At 40.7% G+C, this 13550-nt stretch overlaps 2 protein-coding genes across 2 annotated transcripts; one reads left to right on the top strand and one right to left on the bottom strand.

Moving 5' to 3' along the window:
- Positions 1–772: 772 nt before the first annotated feature.
- On the top strand, positions 773–6733 carry FCER1A (Fc fragment of IgE receptor Ia). The gene is made up of 5 exons (XM_043446182.1): positions 773–869; positions 1285–1305; positions 2398–2652; positions 4322–4579; positions 6283–6733. Exons 1-5 carry the CDS (start codon positions 812–814, stop codon positions 6477–6479), a joined length of 789 nt encoding a protein of 262 aa, XP_043302117.1. The 5' UTR covers positions 773–811; the 3' UTR covers positions 6480–6733.
- A 5375-nt stretch (positions 6734–12108) lies between these two features.
- Positions 12109–13288, bottom strand: LOC122426943 (olfactory receptor 10J4-like). The gene has a single exon (XM_043446181.1). The coding sequence runs from the start codon at positions 13012–13014 to the stop codon at positions 12250–12252; it is 765 nt and encodes a 254-aa protein (XP_043302116.1). The 5' UTR covers positions 13015–13288; the 3' UTR covers positions 12109–12249.
- Between the last annotated feature and the right edge of the window lie 262 nt (positions 13289–13550).

Here is a 13550-nt window from a genome sequence, read left to right as displayed (position 1 = left end):
CAACAGAATTTCAGCTAGAATTATTGCCATACTTGGAGACATGCATAAACAGTAGATCATCATGATTGTGAATTTTGCTCTAGGATCTGATTTTTCAAATATTTGAGTCCCAAGTTAGCCATTTACTAGGGAGTACTCTAAGATAAATGACTTTACCTCTCGAAGCTCCAATTTTCCTCTCTACAAAATGTAGATAACGATGGTACATCTTCATAGAATTATTTTGAGAAATGAATGAAATATAAGGCATATTTAGCAAAGTGCCTGACCTATGTTAGGTGAATAATTAACTGTTATTTTTATTCTATTTTTCTCTCCTCTGCACCCCACTTTTCTAAGTTGCCAACAAGATAACTATAAGTTGATAGTTTAAGGAAGTTTTGTTCCTGTGTGCCTAGCCTCTGCCTCTCTCCCACTAAATTCCAGGTGTGTACACGGAGGTGGAATGGAGGGTATGGGGATAAATATAAAATTGCCCTGGAGACCTCCCCTGGTCCAGTGGTTAAGACTGTGCATCCACTTCCACTGCAAGGGGCATGGTTTCAATCCCTGATTGGGGAACTAAGATCCTGAATGCTGTGCAGTACAATCAAAAAAAGAAAAAAAAATCAATAAATGATTTTAAAACTACTTATATGAAATTGCCCTTTTAGGCACCACTCTGAATGTTATCTCCAGAGAAGGAAGCAAACCTAGGTGCAGCTGATGCGTTAACCAGATATGACACAGAGAACATTTCCTTCTCCTTTTTACTTTCAAGTTTATTCTAAGGCCCTGGATCTCTGCAGCTCAGTTGGAGGCCACGGAGAAAATGCCTACTATTCCCATGGGAGCCCCTGCCCTGCTGTGGGTAGTTCTGCTGCTTTTCTGTAAGTAGAGTTACCAGCTCCCCTGAAGGGGCCAGAACAGATTGGGGGAGCGGCTGGCGAGGGAAAGTTGACAATTTTATTGCTGACTTTTTCTAGGTTATGAGCACACTGTGGGTCACTTCCCAGGGATTCTGTAGGGAGGACGAGCTGGATAGCAGAAGAAGGGGGGTTGAACACCATCTAAGGAGGAAGCCGAACTAAAGTCTGGTCCTTGCTATCAAGCTGGCTTTTCCTAGAGGGTAAAGGAGGGACAGCAGATGAAGAAGCGAAGCTCCTTCTCTCCCTGGAGTCATGAAAAGATGGTTGGCCCTTAAGACTCCATGGATGTAGACCTCAGCATCATAACCAAATCCCAGTCTTCAGGTATCCAGAAGGCTGGGGACAGACACTAACTTATTGTCTCTGGATTTTGCAGCTCCAGATGGCCTGTCAGCAGGTGAGTCCTCTGTCCTTGTTCCCTCAGCATTTCAATGTCTGGGAACTGCCCGCCCTTCATCCTTTCCCTTCATCCCATCATCTATTTTTTAATGATTATTAATCTGCTCTTCCCTGTCTATTGCACTTCCACCTACCTCATCTTCCTTCTCTCCCCCATTCAAAAGCTTCCCACACAGCACTTCATTCGCTCAAGTCACCCTATCCTCTTTTATGCAAGCAATCCTGTCTGCTGAGCATCTGTCTCAGCCTCTGCTCCAGACACTATGACGTACACTCATTCAATTCTTACATCATCATCACCATTATTATTATTTCCATTTTATAACTGAGGATACTGAAACTCAGATTAAGTAATTTGTTGGAGGTTACATGGCTAACAAGGCACTGGATTCTAAGGTAAGTCCCTTAAATCCAAGTCTAGTTCTCTTTTGACCATATCACCTCTTCCTCATCACTGCCTGGCCACTTCCAAAGTCTTTGTTCAAATTTGTGCCATATCTCTTTGTATTGAAAGCCTTTTAAGACTGATCCTCTTGGTGATTATCAGTACCTTCCAGAATTGACATATGATTTTCATTCCTTATTCGCTCACAATTAAATAGTCATAAAAATTTAGAGCTGGGAGAGGCCATGCATTTTGTTTAATCCACTACCTTAATTCATCCATTATTCACTCATTCATCAACTCAATAAATATTTAATGAATATTCACTATGTAGTAGTCATTGTGCTGAACTATGTGTGAACATCACAGACATAATCTCTGCCTGAGAAGAGACTTCAATTCTCATTTACAGATACTGAAATTGGAATCAAGAAAATTAGAGGGATTACCCTCTTTTGTTTTTTAATATCTTACACCTCTGTCCTGTTTTTTCCTAGGTTGGGAGCTAGGGTCCCTAGGTGGACCACAAGATTCTTTCCTCCTTCCTTTAGTCCTAGGACTCAGGATAGTTTCTTATCAACAACAGTTTAAGGGTAGACCGACCATTGATTGACTATTATTATGTCTGTACTCTGGAGGCCGAACAGATTTCAATGATATTTTCCCTCCTTCCATATCTCTTTCCACAATCCGTTCTTCTCAAAGTCATCTGGAAATCTAAGGTGTTCTTGAATCCACCATGGAGAGAAATATTTAGAGGAGACACTGTGAGTCTGACATGTGGTACGAACAGTTCCTCTGAAGATGAGTCCCCTGTGTGGATCCACAATGGAACCCGTTTGACCGTGTCAAATCCAAGATTGGACATTGTGAATGCAGACATGCGGAACAGTGGGGAATATCAATGCCGAATCAAAGGATATGCCCTTAGTGAACCTGTGTACCTAAATGTCACCAGTGGTAAGTTCCAGGGTTACAGAAATATCAATTCTCTCATGTGCGGAATGGCCCATCTGAAAATGGGGAGAAAGCAAGTTACCCCAAGGCTTAGAGAAGCAAGGGTGAACTCAAGGTCTCTCTCCACATACGGGTCCATCTGTCTTCTGCCTCTGCTCCATCTGCCCTGCTGCCTGCTCTCAATATTCTAGCAATCTCCCAGGGCTACTCCCCTAGTCTGTTTCATTTCTATCTTCTCTGCCTGGGTACAGATGCACATTACGTGGTCAAATGGCATATTGGATATGTAAACATTACAAAGAGTTCTTTGATTTAAAGATTTAGTTTGCCATTTCCATGTGTCATGACCTGAATATTAAGTTGTACTCTTTTTGTTTGTTTATTTATTTTTTAATTGAAGGATAATTGCTTTACAGAATGTTGTTGTTTTCTGTCAAACCTCAACATGAATCAGCCATAGATATACGTGTGTCCCCTGCTTTTTGAACCTCCCTCTCATCTCCCTCCCCACCCCACCCTTCTAGTTTGATATACAGCCTCTGTTTGAATTTCCTGAGACATAGAGCAAAATTCCTGTTGGCTCTCTATTTTACATATGGTAAAGTAGTAAGCTGTACTCTTTATTTTGAAAGATATCTCTTTACATTCCTCACGTACTCTACTTTTACTTAAGAGCAAATCTTATGTTTGCTTCATCACTCTCCCACTGTCCACAACTAGTGCAATGTGCTCAGGCATGTGTGGGTTACTTGGTAAATGTTCAGTGAACAAAGTCATGATTTCATTTGAATAGCTAGGTCATTTATATTTTGTTTTATATTTTTAAATATAAATATTTTTAAAGTATAAGCATATTTTGTATTTTTCTCTTGAGTGAAAAGAGATGTTTCAACATCTGTGTGCAAATTCTAAGTAGAAACTAAAGTAGTGTAAAATAGCTTCTTTATTTTTTTGGAGTCCTCAAGGATTGCTCCTCAAGAAAATATGCTTATTCAACCTAGACACATTTCCATTCTAAATTTTGAGTTCTTAAAATGACATTAGCCATACAACCTGACTCTTATTATTGACAAACATTATTGACAAACATTCATTGAGAATCTACTGATTCCTAGGTATTATTAGGCACTGGAGATATGATGAAAGGAATAGACATGCTCCTGACCTCTGAAGTATAGATCCCAATGAGGAAAAGGACATCCAATCAATAATTACATAAATAATTAATTCAAATTGTGATGCATGTTCTGAGGAAGCTGGAGGCTTACTGTGATTAATAGAACTGGGAAGCACCTGTAAGTTTAGAGAGGACAACTTTACTAGGCTAGGACTCTCCAGGCAGAGTAGGTTTATTTCCCCTTTAGTGACCAAATGCAACAGTAGAGCTGAAAGGGATATTGGGTTTCAGCCCTCCTATGGCTGGGCTCATCAAAAGTGTCAGCGATGTTGTGGCCCCAGAATTACCTTTCAGGAGGACAGAGTATTTATCAACAGAGGAGACAGGCTGTAAGCATTATTTTGTATTTCCTTTTTATTGACCTTATGAGCCAAGAAATGGGTTAATGATAAAGGTTTCTGATACACACTCTCTGCATGACCTTTTTTATTTATCTTATTTTTATTTTATTTTTTCTGTCATTGTTAAATAAATAACTTAATACATATTCTTCAGACTGGTTGCTCCTTCAGGCCTCTGCTGAGGTGATGTTAGAGGGTGAGTCCCTCTTCCTCAGGTGCCACAGTTGGAGGAATCTGAATGTCTTCAAGGTGATCTACTACAAGGATAACACATCTCTCAAGTACTGGTATGAGAACCACAACATGTCCATCACCAATGTCACAGAAGAAGACAGTGGCATCTATTACTGCGAGGGTAGAGTTCAGAGGCTCCCCCGCACCTCTAATAAACTCAGGATTACAGTTAAAAAAGGTAAGTTGGTGAAGGAAAGGGAACGAGTCCAAAGCAGGGGAAAGGAGAAAGAACATGTGAGCCTAATGTGACTGAAGCTATAGAATGGAGGCAACTGTGATTCCTCGAAAAGTCTACTAGATTTGCGATGAGGAGACCAGGGGTAGAGTATATCCCTTAGTCTCTGTCTCAGATCCCTTACTTGTTCAATGGCAACAGTAATACCTGCTCACATTATGGATTTTTTACAGATGTTAAATGCAATAGTTGTGAAATGGATTTTTAAACTGTTGAACACTAGTCAAGCAAAGTCATCTATTGCTGCTGGGGAGAAACTTAGATTTATCAAATAGAAAAAGAGTTTCAAAGTTGAAGGAACAAGCTTTTTATAGCTTGAAAAGTCTATTTTAGCCTATGAGGAATGGGAAAGGAAACCAAGTCAACAGGCTGTGTGCCTGTGAATTAGGAGATGAGAAAGAGGGCTTGATGCGGAAAGAGTAATCAGGTAGGCTGACTCTGTAGTCAATGAAAGGCTGCCGTTTCCAAATTTCATATAAAAGAAGGAGCCTTTAAAATATTTACTTTGCAATGAGGAAATCAGACATTTGCTTGGTACACTTTGCTCATGCCAAAATCTTAAAAAACATGAGACCAGAAGCCACAATTAATTTCTAATGGTAGTTCTCTGTTAACTAATTTGAGACCTGTTGTTTGATTTTCACTGTGTTTCCAGTATCCTTATCTATAAAATAAAGGGTTTGGACTAAACTTCATTAAAATTGCTTGGAGAATTAAAAAAAAATAGTGATGTCTGTATATCACCCCTTGAGATTCTAACTTAATTAGCTTGGAATGAGGCCTGGACATCAATATTTAAAAAACTCTTCCAGGTAATGGTAATAGGCAGCCAGTGTTGAGAGTTACCAGTCTAGGTGATCTGTGAGTAATTTCTGGCTATAATATTCTAGGGTTCTATAATTCTAGAAAAATCACAAAAAATTGTTACTTTGTAAATAGAATAGCAGAATGACAAAACAGTGAACTTGAAAGGCAATTTACTTATTGCCTTGCTTGCCTTGGTCAGTCGCTCCATTGTGCCTGACTCTTAGCAACCCCATGAACTTAGCCGGTCAGGCTCTTCTGTCCATGGGATTTTCCAGGCAAGAATACTGGAGTGGGTTGCCATTTCCTCCTCCAGGGGATTGTCCCAACCCAGGGATCAAACCTGTGTCTCCTCCATCTCCTGCATTGGCAGGTGGGTTCTTTCCACTGAGCCACCCGGGAAGCCAACTTATTAACATTTATGATCTAGCCCAATATCTTAATTTCACCCAACAGACATGCAACAAATGATGACTGCTTGAGAAATAAGGCATTGGTGACACCCTGCCCTTACTCTATCTGCTTCCCACCTCCATGTCCTATGTGGACATTGGTCTTGTGAGGCTCCAAGGAAGGGGTCATCTTTCCTATGACCTTTCCCCTTAGGCATATTGGCCAACAAGCCGTTAGAAAGGGACTGTGGGGGAAATACTCAGGACTCCCTAGGGCTTCAGGGAACACAGACTGAGGAACCCAAACCTATGAGTGTTTTGTCTCTGCTCCTGGATGTCATTTCATGCTAGAAGATGAAGGACCATGTTGGATCCTTCTTTTAGGGAAGATGAAGACTTTAACCTCACTTTTCAATTCCTAACATGAGTTATGTTTCTTATTGCATCTAGAGTACACGTACACTCAAAGCAACTATTTCTGGCTACAATTTCTTATCCCATTGTTGGTGTTGATTCTGTTTGCTGTGGACACAGCATTGCTTATCTCAACCCAGAAGCAGTTCACGTTACTCTTGAAGATGAAGAGAACCAGGAAACGTAACAGATTTACGGACCCACAGCCTAAACCAGATCCCCCAGGGAACTGATGTCACTCAAGAAACCTCTGCAATAGCAATTTCTTTTTGGCTTTAGTCAACGCTTCTCAGTTGTCAAAGACAATTCACAAGGTACATAGAAAATGCTCACGGCTTTATAGAACTGCTTCATTAAACTGGTCAAGTGGCATGTAATAGTAAGTGCTCAATAAGCATCATTTATGTAAGTAAAGAAATGAATAGATTCATTTATTAGCATCTGTAAAAGAGATATACAACTTGAATAAAAGTATGAAACCATGTAATGTGACACTTTTAAGTATTTGAGGCTTGCTAGTTTTGAGGCAAGAACCATGAAGTCCTAGATTAGAAATGTTCTCTTTTGTAATGTTCTCTCCTTTGTAAGTCTGACCTACGAATGAGAATACAAGGAAAGGTGCGCTGATGAAGCTGATCATTTTCATCCTCTCTCTTCACTTACTATCACATGAACTTCTAGTTCTTGGCAGAATCTGGGGCAGGCTTGAGCCCCTGAATACTGGGGGTGAGGCTCAGTCTAAGAGTTCCCTGCTATTGGTTCACTCCTCTCCTATCTCCCCAAATTAAATCTTGTGTATCCTCTTACAGTACCTGAACTAAGCATCTTAGAGAAACTCTAGCACATGATAAGAACTCTCACAATGAAAAAGTGCAGAACTGAATAAGATTTCAAACAACGTCCCAGTCTCTTCTCTCCCACCCCTGCCCCACCTCTGCTCATGGAGATGTTATACGGGGCCCTGGGGAAAGCATTAGAGAGGAGAGCAAGGTACTGCTAATGCTGACCAGGAGTTCACAGCAGGAAATGGGAGATCAGAGCACCTTTAGTTTATTTGTTTTTGTGAACAATTAATAACATAAGGAAGTGAAGGAACATTTGTAAATATTCATAAGACTGACAAGTCCCATTTTCTCCAAAGGGGTCATAAAGAATAGAGAAATTATTAAAGCTTTTTTTTTTTTTTTAATATAGGTATCTGCTGTCAGCACGAGGGAAACCCTTTCATCCCCTTGAGTTCTTGTGGCTAAAATAATAATAAAGTTGACAAGAGACAAAGAAAGAAATTTTAATTCATGTGCTCAGAAGTCTCACAGAAATGGGACCTAACAAGTGGCCAAAGCAGGCAACCTTTATACTTTTTAGACAAAGAAATGATACATTTGAAAGGAATTGACAGGATGGAGAAGCTTAGGTTCGGAGTGCTCAATTTGTGAAGAATCTAAACAGAGATTGGGCTTGAGGTATTAAATAAAAGAAGAAACAAGATTTTCTTCTTATTATTATTTTTAATTGGAGGATAGTTGTATATAACCCTTCACTCCATCCCACCTGTTTAGGTCCTCACAGAGTACTGGGCTGAGTTCCCCATGTTTATATATATATACATATATATGTGTATATATATATATATATATATATATATTTCATTTCTTTTCCCTAATGGTTTATTACAGGATATTGAATATAGTTCCCTATGTCATATAGTAGGACCCTGTTGTTTATCCATCCTATATATATGGTTTACATCTGCTAATCCCAAACTCCCAAATCCATCCAACCTGCTTCTTAAGTAACTTTAATTAAAAATATTCAGTATGTCATTGTGGCATATTTAGGGACAGCCCACATTGAGCCCTAACACTGGTATGAACCTCCTTAACACTGTTCATGATTTTTTTTTTTTAATCATTTCAGAGAGATAGTGACCAGATTCCCAGGAAAGGGCCTTGGCATTTGGCTTTGTGTAAAGAGGCCTTATGGGTGGAGAAGGGATTTTTCGCGCAACAATAGGCCAGGAAAAGTCCTCATAGGAAGCTCCTTGCTGCTATTCCTAGATACTCCCCTACCTTTAAGAAAAGATAGAAGGTCTGTTATAGTTACAGCCTTGGGACCAGAATCATACAGAACATTCCTGAACAACATTTAGTCTCATAGTGTTTTACACACAGCTATACTTCAGGCTGAAGAGCACGTTACTTACTCCTTTATTTGGTCTGAGGCTAAGTGACCCAGAAGAATTGACAGAGATTGAACATGAGTAGTCCAGGCTTTGTAAGCTTCAGATACATCTTTCTGAGTCTTGACTGCTACACTTCATTTTTACTTCCATTTACATTCTCAGCCCCGGCTTGCAAGCACTATGGACTGAGCACAAACCTGGAAGCTCGAGCTGTTGATAACTAGCTGTGTGGCTGGAGCAAGTCCTTGCCAGTCTCGGATTCCATTTCTTCTTTGTAACAAAGGAGGTTTGGACCAGGTGGTCTCTAAGCTCCCTTTTAGCCCAGACATTTGTCTTTCATTACACGGGAACCTGGCTCTATGTGGTGACTCTCCAGCACAAAGGTTCAGAACACATCCACCAAGAAGCTCCAGTGTGAATTTTTCTTTCATTCTCCACATTCTGTTCTCTCCTTTCACTGTGTTCTTCCATATATTTAAATTTCAGGCTTGTATCAGACTTATGTCTACCATTTATTTCCACATTCTTTCTTCCCGATAGTCATACGTCTATTCTGTAGGGGATGTGGAACACAGTTGGATCTTGAGTACCCTGTGGACCCTCCAAATATGGCACTTATAAAGATGTCTTTATATATATATATATATATATATATATATATATATAATCTATCTGTGACAGAGAGATAGTATGAATGTCACCAAATGATTAGATAGAAATAATTCATCCCAGCTTCACTCTCTGTTACCTCCAATCTCTTACCATAATGGTCTAGACTAACCCATAAAGCTAATTTCTTTCCCATGGTTGCGGTTCCAAATTGTCTGTCATAAACTGTCACAAACTCCCAATAATAAAGGATTTGTTTTTGAATATCAAGTCAGTAGCACCCTGCTACTGGCCAGTGGAAGACAAATTTCCATGGCCCTCAGGAGTAGGAACAGACAAAAGATACACCTTGTCAGTATTTCAGGAAATTTAATACTTGAAGAAAGGCTCTGCTCTTTCTCTCTTCTCATTAAACGGAGTGTGGAACAACAGAACATCTCCTTGAAGTCAGAAATGGGAGCTTTATGTTGAGAATGGCAGAGGCACTTGCCAGCCTGGGTCCCCAGAAAACCTCAGAGAGTAGTATTATCTTCTTGCCTTAAATTGTCTACCTGGCCCTGGGCAGTTAGTCACCAAGCCCAAGTCCCCAACTGATGCCTTATCAGCTTCCATGACATTCCCACCACAAGCCTTTTTACTCTATAACTGTGCCCAGGATCACCGTTAAAGCTACTTGCATATATCACTTAAAGCATCCACAATCTTTCCCTTCTTGAAGACTTTCCTGTTTTTCCTGTTATTTGCAATTTTGAACTATCACTGAGAGAAGTCAGTAATCTCACTGCAAGGTAAGGAATGCAATGAAACTGAACTTGCTTGCAGAGAAATTTTTGAAGACAAAGAAATGACTTCCTGTGGATTCTGAGAAAAACACTAATTTTTATTTATATATATATTTATTTATTTATTTACAAGTTTGCAACAAGGTAATACTGCACTGCCACAGACTAAGCTGAACCAGAGTAAATATCCTTCAACTAATAGAATTAAATTTTTGAAAATTAACATTTTTTTAAAATTAAAATACAGGAACCACTGATCTTCTACCTTCACTAGCTCATATCAAGGCTGAAAATTTGGAGTCTCCATTGACCAACCACTGTTTTAGAAATGGGATCCTGAAATGATGCAGACTGGGATCTCTAGGAAACAGAGTCTGAAACAGAAATTTGAAAGCAGCAAGTTTATTAGGGAGTGCTCTCAGCATCAACACCCATGCAGGATGAAGGTAGAGGGGGAAGTGGAAATGTGATGGAGTCACGCAGAAACCTCAAATCATCTCACAGATAGGAATTCCTGAATCTGGGAGTACCCTTCATAGCTGTCTTAAATTGAGGAAAGGGTGCCAGTCTTTATACCCTGAAAAAGATAAGTCATTGGAAAGACTACCCATGGGAAGGGGCTGTGACTCTGGAGATGGCAGTTTTTTAGCATGGTAATTCCTGAAGCGGGGCTCAACTGCATGCTTTCAGCCCAAGACATTTCCAGCAGCTAGGGAAATAGATGTGTGTGTCCTGAAGCGGCCGCACCAGAGCAGCTACCAAATACAGTTTCAAATTGAAGTGAGCGTGACACTGGCCATCAGATCTTTACCTAACAGTTTTATCTATACAGAACTAATAAGAAAAAAAAAATTATAACTGTTTTCTGGCTATCCTAACATAAATAAACTGACTCTGTCATTTCTAAAAATATAATCACCAAGGCAAAAATATTTTTTATCTTTTATCTCTGGTCAGATTTTATACACCAGTGTTTCTCAGCAAAGCTAGATATGTTATGTTGACTTAGAAGATTTGTTAATTTCCGTTGGTTTGTCCCATTTTCAGCACCTAGCTAACTTCATGACACTCTTACAAGTGACATTTTGCCTTTGCAGGATCACCCCATGGGATCAGCTAGATTTTGGAGACTGCAGAAGCTGGGTTTGAAATGCAGGCTTTACCTGTTCTTTAGTATCGAAGGCCAGAGTGGAGTGAAAGGATGAGGGAGAGAGAACCAGAGCATATGCTTTCACCTTCTGTGATGCTCAGACATAAAATGCTGTTTTTTAAACTCAGGTTTTAAGCTGGGAATATCTAAGAAGAAATTTCTGAAGATTAACCTCTGAAAGCTTAGGTGGTTTTTGTTGTTATGTTGCTGAGTTGTGTTCAATTCTTTTGTGACCCCATGGACTGTAGCCCACCAGGTTCTTCTGTCCATGGGATTTCCCAGGCAAGATCTTTACCACTGAGCTGCTGGGAAACCATGATAGCTTAGGAGTTGACTGGAAAATTTTTTCATTAAATCAAACTTCAGACTTCTGCTCATTAATAAATGACTTCAGAAGCTGTAGTTAAAGTGCTTACATTTATAACACTATTTCAAAGATTTAGGTCTACTCTGCAAAAGGAACTCTGATTCTTCTTGGCTCCTCCCAGCCTCCATCCTCTTTCACTCCTGTGTTGGAGGTGTGAAAGCATTAAACTGTTCATCATGATCTCCTTTCCCAACTGGAGTTTTCTCACTAGTTTTTACCTAGGCATCTTGGGACTGGACAACCCACCTCTGTGCTCTCAGTAGCTGAAGATCTTTTGTATTACCACGTTTGTACTCCTCATTTCCAGAAATAGTCAGTTAGGGCAGTTCTATCCACTTGGAGAGTGGGCTTTTTGTTCATTCGTTTGCCTTTTGAAGATCCCTCAGGCTGTGGTGGGATATTAGCAAGCAGCAAAATCAGATTACAAAAAGCCTTCAGCATCCACAGAAAAGGAACATGCATGTGTCTCCACACTTACTTGTTAAATAAAATTTTGCACAAATTACTCCTACGCCCTTAACCACCACAACAGAGGTTTTTCTGAGGTGGTTTCCAAGCACTTTATTTGTTAGCCTTTTAGAACTCTGCTGAATTTTGTGTCTTATTGCAGTTGTACAATCCAACATATTCTCAGGACATATTTAGATATGTACACCAGTGTGTGACAGAATACGGGTATGAATGACCCAAACAGATAAATCTTTTCCCTATATTCTTAAGGGTATGATAAGTCATTTTCTATCCTCTCTTAAGGGGAACACAGAGAACCATGACTAACTCAAATGGAAGTCTCCAGTTTTAGCACCCAATTCGGTCTATTCTTGATCCCATACTTAGCAGCATTATTAAAACAGCATTAAAATTAATATATGTTTATGAAATGAGAGAAAAGGCCTTCCACAAACTCTCCTGACTAAGAGGAGAGGGGTTTTTGCCCCGCGGCTCTGCACAAAGCATCTTTGACATCCTGGTTCCTCAGACTGTACACGACAGGGTTTAGCAGAGGGGTGATAACTGTGTAGGTCACTGAGATGAGTCTGTCCTGCCCCAGGGAACTCTGGGACTTAGGCTTCAGGTAAATGATGGAGGCACAGCCATAGTGGACGATGACCACGATGAGGTGGGAGGCGCAGGTGGCAAAGGCCTTCTTCCGACCCTCAGCTGAAGCAATCTTGAGGATGGTGGAGATGATGAGGACATAAGAGATGAAGACCAGGCCCATGGGTACAACAAGGACACAAATACTGACCAAAAAGTTGATGATCTCATTGATAGTTGTGTCTGTGCAGGCCAGCTTCAGCAGGGGTCTCACGTCACAAAAGAAGTGAGAGATGACAAAGGCATCACAGAAGGGCAGGCCAAACACAGACGTTACCTGGACAATGGCCATACTCAGGCCAATTCCCAGGGACCCAGATGCCAACTGGATACAGGCCCCTTTACCCATGATGACCGAATACCGTAGAGGGTTGCAGATGGCCATGTAGCGATCGTATCCCATGGCTGTGAGCAAGAAGCAGTTATTGATACCAAAGGTTAGATAGAAAAAGAGCTGAGTGGCACAGCCTTGGAGAGAAATGGTCTGATGGGGACTCAGGAGGCCAGAAAGCATACAGGGAATGATGGCCACAGTATAGCAGGTCTCAGAGATGGACAGCATGCTTAGGAAAAAGTACATGGGAGTATGGAGATGACGGTCCAGGCGAATAATAGTCAAAATAACGGCATTGCCAGAGAGAGTCAGCAGGTACAAAGTTAGAAAGACAACAAAGAAGCCAAGCCTGTGCTGCCACCCGAAGCTGGAGAAACCTTCAAAAAGGAACTCAGCCACACACGTGGAGTTTCGCTTTGGCACTGAGGGAGGCTGAGGTCTAAAAGAGCTCAGCAAAGGAAAGAAAGCTATGATGAGTTAATCATGAAAGATAGTAGGCTGGACCAAGGCCTTCAGTGAAGGGTGTGTCCACTCTCTGAGCAATGCCTGAGACCTCAAGAGTCATCAGGGTTCAGCTTAGACCACATGCTCAGAGCCATCACTTCCCCCCGACCCCTTTTCTTTGGTACTATAAAGGTTTTACCCCAGGACCCTGGGGTTTATGGCAGAAATAGATCTGAGGAAGAAAAAAGAGTCACACCCAAAGGCAGATTTGTAGAAATAATTACCCAGCCATTGAAGAGGTGAGTCCAGGTCCAGGAAGAAGCCCAGCTCTAAAGTTC

The sequence above is a fragment of the Cervus canadensis genome, chromosome 2, assembly GCF_019320065.1.
Source record: "Cervus canadensis isolate Bull #8, Minnesota chromosome 2, ASM1932006v1, whole genome shotgun sequence".
Lineage (NCBI taxonomy): Eukaryota > Metazoa > Chordata > Mammalia > Artiodactyla > Cervidae > Cervus > Cervus canadensis.
This window is presented reverse-complemented; position numbering and strand designations above follow the sequence as displayed.